Source organism: Podarcis bocagei, assembly GCF_964188305.1.
Source record: "Podarcis bocagei genome assembly, chromosome: 4".
NCBI classification, from domain to species: Eukaryota; Metazoa; Chordata; class Lepidosauria; order Squamata; family Lacertidae; genus Podarcis; species Podarcis bocagei.
Genome location: NC_138128.1, coordinates 89,368,672 through 89,374,671, shown reverse-complemented (window position 1 = coordinate 89,374,671; position 6,000 = coordinate 89,368,672). Strand labels below are relative to the sequence as shown.

Here is a 6,000-nt window from a genome sequence, read left to right as displayed (position 1 = left end):
TATCTGGGATGGAGCAAGTTGTTATCCTTTACCATTTAACACTGTGATAAAATGTACTAGTCTAGGAAGTATCCCCCAGGGAGGTGGGCTTGTAAGATGTCCAGAATTTGGGGTCGGCCTGAAATGGTCTGGCTTGCCCTGGTCACAGTGTATCCCTATATTACTCTGGCCTAGGTTTGTATTTACTTGCAGTTGGATTCCCGATTGCCAGTGGAAACCTGGGCATTTTCAAAACTTATATAAGGAGAATCCAGACTGTCCTGAGTTGCTCTCCATATTGTGGTTGGTGTCCTTATCCATTCTATGACAGAATGATGTAGAGGAGGGGTTTGTGTCACTGGAGTCCCCTTGGAAATATTGTCTCCCTGTTTTGGCTGTTGTCACAGATATGAAAGAGTACAGGAGCAGAGGGGGAAGCCTAACACAGACCTGTTCAGAGAGTGTTGTTTTGCATAGGAACTGAGGGCATAACTGAATGGTGAATGTTGATGTCTGTGTTTAAACAAAATGAAAAATGAAAATAAAAAGTCCTGCTGGCTTTCTATTTGGTTTTTTTTTAAGCTGCTTTTGAAAGAGCAGAGGAAGATGTACATTTGTGCTTCCCACCCGCTGCTTCTCAGCTGCAAGCTGTCGCTTCGTCTTCTCCCAAATCCACAGGGATTACAAATGTTGTCAACCTTTTTACCACCTTGCAAAGATAAGCAGAGACACCATTTGGCATAATTGCCATCTCCTAGCTCATTTCTATGAAATGGTTGCGAATGGGTGGGCACCGCCCCTCTTAAGTCTTGTGGGGCTTAACTTGGTTGTCTGAAATTTTGAATTTGCGCTTCCCTGCAGGAATGTTAGCACTGGAGATGCTTGGCCGCAGAGCTCACAATGACCACCCCAACAACTTCTCACGCAGCCCACCCTACACAGAAGATGTGAAATGGCTCCTGGGATTAGCTGCCAAATTAGGTAAGGCCCAAGGCAGAAAAACACTTGTTTTTCTGTGAGTAAAGGTTCACTTAGTCCCAAGGCAACATTTTCCGCCAAGCTCTTCTGCTTTTCGTGTATCTTCATCTGATTGCCCATACTGTAGCAGTGGCATTGATTCTAGAACTGAATAAAATGTGGAAAATAAAATTAATTCGCAAAGAGAGACCACAGTAAATATTGTAGCTTCTGATCCATAACAGAAGACTTTCGCATGGAGATGTAAAAGACACCAAAACTGAACAGCTTAAAGGGTGTTTTTAGGCACTGCAGGGATGGCTAACCTTTTTTGGGCCAAGGACTGCATTGACCCATGGTCAGCTGTATGGGGGTCCCATACCATAGTAGGTGTGGCCTGTGGTATGGGACCCCCATAAAAGTGGCTACAAGTTACCCCCCTTTTTTAAAAAAAATGGGGGGGATTTTAGATGGGCAATAAAAACATTATGGCATCACAGCTGGCAACTTCAGGAACTATGAATAATTCTATTTTAAAAATAGAAAAATTGCCAGACTGGGGTGTTTTTTTAAGAAAACAAAACAACTCTTGGCATCATGATATCAGAGTGAGAGACGTGGAGGAGCAGTAGAACATAAAAATACATAGGGGTGGGGAAGCAAAAAAACACCTTTGGGGGTGTGGATAAGGCCCATGTGTAATTAAGTGTAATTAAGAAATTTGCTAAGTTCTATAAAAAGAAAAGCAGTGTTTGTGGATTACTCTTATATTAGCTAGATTCCTCAATACTTTGTTTTAATTGCTGGTAAGTGAAAAGTAAGGCTGGCAGATTCTCCCTTGTCTGGTGTGTGCTCTGGCTCATTGCAGCTAATTTGTAGATGCTGTGCTCTGCCCCTTGCTAAGGAGAAGTAGTTGTCCTCTTGGGTTTTCAGTATGCTTTGCCTGTTCTTCCTACTCCACTGCATCCACCTTTATTTCTCTGCAGGTGTCAACTATGTGCATCAGTTCTGTCTTGGTGCAGCCAAGGGCGTCCTGAGCCCTTTTGTGTTGCAAGAGATCATCATGGAATCCCTGCAGAGGCTCAATCCTGCCCATGTCCACAATCACCTGCGCACACCAGCCTTCCACCAGTTGGTACAGAGGTGCCAGCAGGCATACATACAGGTACATATGCCCCTTCCTTTCCATTGGGTCAAGCTTGCTTCACCTAGGTGCTCCTTGCTGCTCCAGAAAGCATAGCCACACCATCATCTAAATACCTGCCTGGATAACGTGAAGGCTGTTAAGTCAAAGCACTTGCAGGTGAAGAACCTCCCGATGCCCCTTAAAGGCTGGCAGGATGAGATTGTTCATTTCTCATTTAGTGTATGTGTTGAGAAAACTGAGAATTAAGTCTTCATTACAGTATTGCTTGACTGCCTAGACGGCCTTTTGTTTTGTTGTGTTGATCCTGGGCCTCAAAGTCTGCTTGTCATCCCTCCTTTGGGAGAATAAATAAGAGCCAGTGTAGGGCAGAGCTTAAAAGCTGAACCTTGACTCTTGAGTCAGCGTTGTTGAGGGATCTTGGGCCAGCCTCTCCCTTCCTCCACAACCTACCTATTATGTAAGGCGTTTCTGCCACCACAGCAGCAAAAGGGGACGAGTGTGATCAGGTAGAACATGGAAAATGCATTATTACCTTGGAGGCTGTATCTGAACATTATTTCCCCCTTGTGTCCCCTAAAGTACATCCACCACCGGCTGATCCACCTCACTCCGGCAGACTACGATGACTTTGTGAATGCCATTCGCAGCGCCAGAAGCGCCTTCTGCCTGACCCCTATGGGCATGATGCAATTCAATGACATCCTTCAGAACCTGAAGCGCAGCAAGCAGACTAAGGATTTGTGGCAAAGGGTCTCTTTGGAAATGACCACCTTTTCACCATGACGGCTTGGGGTGGCTTCTTTTAGCTAGAGTTCTGTTCATGGCACCCTTCCATACCGGATCTTTTTTTTTTTTTTTTAGCTGTTGGAAACCACTGATTTGATGTATTTATACCAAGGCATTCCTCTTCGTGCAACTGTGACTGTGCTCCACTTCCCTTGTTTTCTTCTCCCCAGCAGGTGGAGTCGAGAAAGTAGTTTTGCAAGGGCAAGGAAGTACGTGGGTGTGTATGAGAGTGTTTTCTGTGTGAGAGTTGCGGGGGTTGGGGGGGGGGAAGAAGGAGAGTTGTCTGGCTGGCTGATACTTGGCCAATGCTTTCAGCCCCCTTCCTGTGCAGTTTTCTAAATGAGGGTTTGTGTGTGTGTGTGCGTGCGTGCGCCTGCGTGCTTGCATGTTAAGGGCGTAGGGTGGAGCCTGTCCTTTATAATATTTATTTTAGCATTTATAAATATGTATACTACTTTCTATAAGGTTCTAAAAATTTCATTCATCATAGGGCCAGGAGAGGCAAGAGTTTTCTTTTTGCGCATCCTGGGCTCCTCCGTCACCATTCCGCCTGCAGCAACTACCCAGAGGAGCTCAGGCTGAAGCGGAAAGAGCTCCGTCAGCCAGCACTGCCTACATGTTTGGATGGGCAAAAGGCCCCAGAACAGTATTGAGCTGGCTACTGCAGTTTCTTTGCTGCTTAGACTGTGGCCCCAAAGAGTTTCTGTCATCAAGCTTTGTAGGGTGTTCCAACCATGGTGGTTCTGAGTTGTACAGTCATGTTACTTTGGCTGGGATGTTAGCTCTCCTGTAATCAATTTCTTATTCCTTGTTTCAGTTTCCTGATTAAAACACTCATTTTCTTAGACTGATTCTCTTCTCCATCCTTCTGTTAATCATGCTGAGGATGCGATAAAACACGGAACTTAAGACTGCCTGCAACAGGAGGTTGTTACCTTGTAACACGAATGGTCTTTGACATACACCAGTTTCATTGCGATTCTGCTTACCATGCTAACACACAGTACTTAAGACTGTAAGACATAAGGCAATGAGCTAACCTGGTTAGAGAAAGGCAGGTCATCCGAGGCAGGTTGGAATGTGAAGAAAGGAGCTTCGGCTTTCTTGCTCCTAACACAGATGGATTATTCCTGACATTGTCCTTTCCTTTCCTGTTTTGATTGTTCTTTACCTTTTTGCAATTTACCTTGTTAAGTTGTTTGGGGGCATTTTTTGTATAAAGTGATGAATACAGTAAATAATATTACTAACAAAAATAGTAAAATCAAAATCCCAAGAGAGCCCTATTGGATCAGACCAAGGATTCTCTCCCTTAAGCATCCTATTTCTAACACAGGCGTGCTCACAAAATTCTAGGTGGTTTACTGACAGCTTCCCTCTCTGGTAGTTCTGATTCTTCCTTTCACTATTAGTAGCTTTGATACTGTCATCTACTAATTTGTCAAGTAAAGAAGTTCGGCTACTGGCCGTGTAAGGCAAGGAGAAGATAGTAAGTATTATCACCTGCCCAAAAAACCCCCCTGGTGTGGCGTTGCATACTTCCTAGTCTTACACTATAAAGGAGGCTGTTTTTACTGATAGGTTATGAGAAATAGTTGTATTTTTGTAACAGCAACACTTCTAGGAGATACTGTGTATGCTAGCTGGATCCACTGACTTATGGTTTATCCAGAAGCCCTAGGTTTTTGTCACTTGTGTTTGACATGGCGCTTTCCACCCCCCACCCCCAAAATGGTGGTTCTGCTCTGGGTTTCTGCCCTCTAAGGTCCTGGTGTTGGTATCTGCTAAAGATTTTTTCAAATATTTGTTTTGGCAGAGTTGGTGCTTCCAATAAGCAAGACGTCTACCCTTGAAAGCTGCCTTGCCTTTTTATAGTTTCCTTGGCCTTTGTTTGTTAACCGGCCCATTGAATGGGTTTGTATTTTTCGACATCTGTGCTATGCATTCTGTTTGCAGTCCTGTTATGTGGTTTTAGGCAGATTCCTGCCAGTGTGGCTCTTTTGTCTCCCTTTCAGCCTTTTCCATTAATCCTCTTAATTTTTCAAAGTTTTCTCTCTCGAAATGAAATGTCAGACTTTCTTGGCATGTTTCAATTTAAGTTGGTTACTGTGAGTGGTTTGACAGTAGTTGCATCTATCACTTTCCATAGCAAGTGCCCAGCCCGGTTTTAATATGCACCCACCTGTCTTAAGTGTTTTTGTGCCTGTGATTATTATAAAAGCTAAATATGGGGCAGGTAAGGCAAGGGCATGCATAAAAGATTTCAGCTTTTCCTCTTTTGTTTGAGCACATTATTCATAATGGGTTATTAATATGTCATAGTCTCAACTGTTTTTTGGTGGCCCCTACTGTCTATTAGATTAAGTCCCTTATTTTGCTTCCTTCTATGAAATGCCCTGTTTCTTTGTGATTATAGACTGGACCCTTTTTGGAATTGTGCAGCCTTTCTCAGTAGTATTGCTCTAAGTACAAGTGCAGCGACACTTCTCGGTTTGTGCAGTTTAACTTTTTTCCAGTTACAAATGAGCATATGTGTGTGTTATCGGCGGCTAGCATATGCTCTCAATTAATAGATATAAACTTTGGAGATATAACTTGATGTCGGTATCAACATCTTGCCATTGTAACGACTGTTTCCTGAGGAAACTCGTTATCTGAACTTGGTGTGTTCAAATCCTCACAATCCTAATTAGCTGTCTTGAGAGAAGTGATATCTAACCGCCACAGAAGGTGGCTTTAATCAAGGCTTTTTTTCAGCCAGAACCTCTCACATGGGCGCCATTGCCATTCTAAGAGGAGGAGGGAAATGTTGTTGGTGAGTTCCGCTTTTATTCATTTGCCGAAGCTCAGTTTGAAGTGTCAGAATAGCCCCTTCCATTTAGGGAGAGAGAAAATTGAGCTAGTTGAAGTAGCAGGGGGTGCAGAGCAGGTTATGTGGCCACCTTTTGTGTGAAAAGCCTAGTATGTTTTTTTAGCACATGCACAGTAGAGGTGAAATAGCCATGGGCCCCTTTTAGCCATTGTGGGGGTCCAGGGCGATCGCTGCCATGCAGTGTTGAAGCAGCTGCTTTGTTTCCTTGTACGTTCATAGCTGGCTGTTGGGGAGGTGTGTGGTACAACCGGACACTAGT

General features: G+C 43.9%; 1 protein-coding gene across 5 annotated transcripts in view; it reads left to right on the top strand.

Moving 5' to 3' along the window:
* ZSWIM8 (zinc finger SWIM-type containing 8) overlaps window positions 1-3,720 on the top strand; it is a 58,386-nt gene extending 54,666 nt beyond the window's left edge. For all 5 annotated transcript variants that reach the window (XM_081191519.1, XM_081191518.1, XM_081191522.1 and 2 more), the window contains 3 exons: window positions 841-960; window positions 1,923-2,101; window positions 2,663-3,720. In XM_081191519.1, coding sequence (XP_081047645.1) covers window positions 841-960; window positions 1,923-2,101; window positions 2,663-2,866 — 503 coding nt within the window. In that variant the 3' untranslated portion in view covers window positions 2,867-3,720. The remainder of the gene's footprint in view (window positions 1-840; window positions 961-1,922; window positions 2,102-2,662) is intronic.
* Window positions 3,721-6,000: the final 2,280 nt, after the last annotated feature.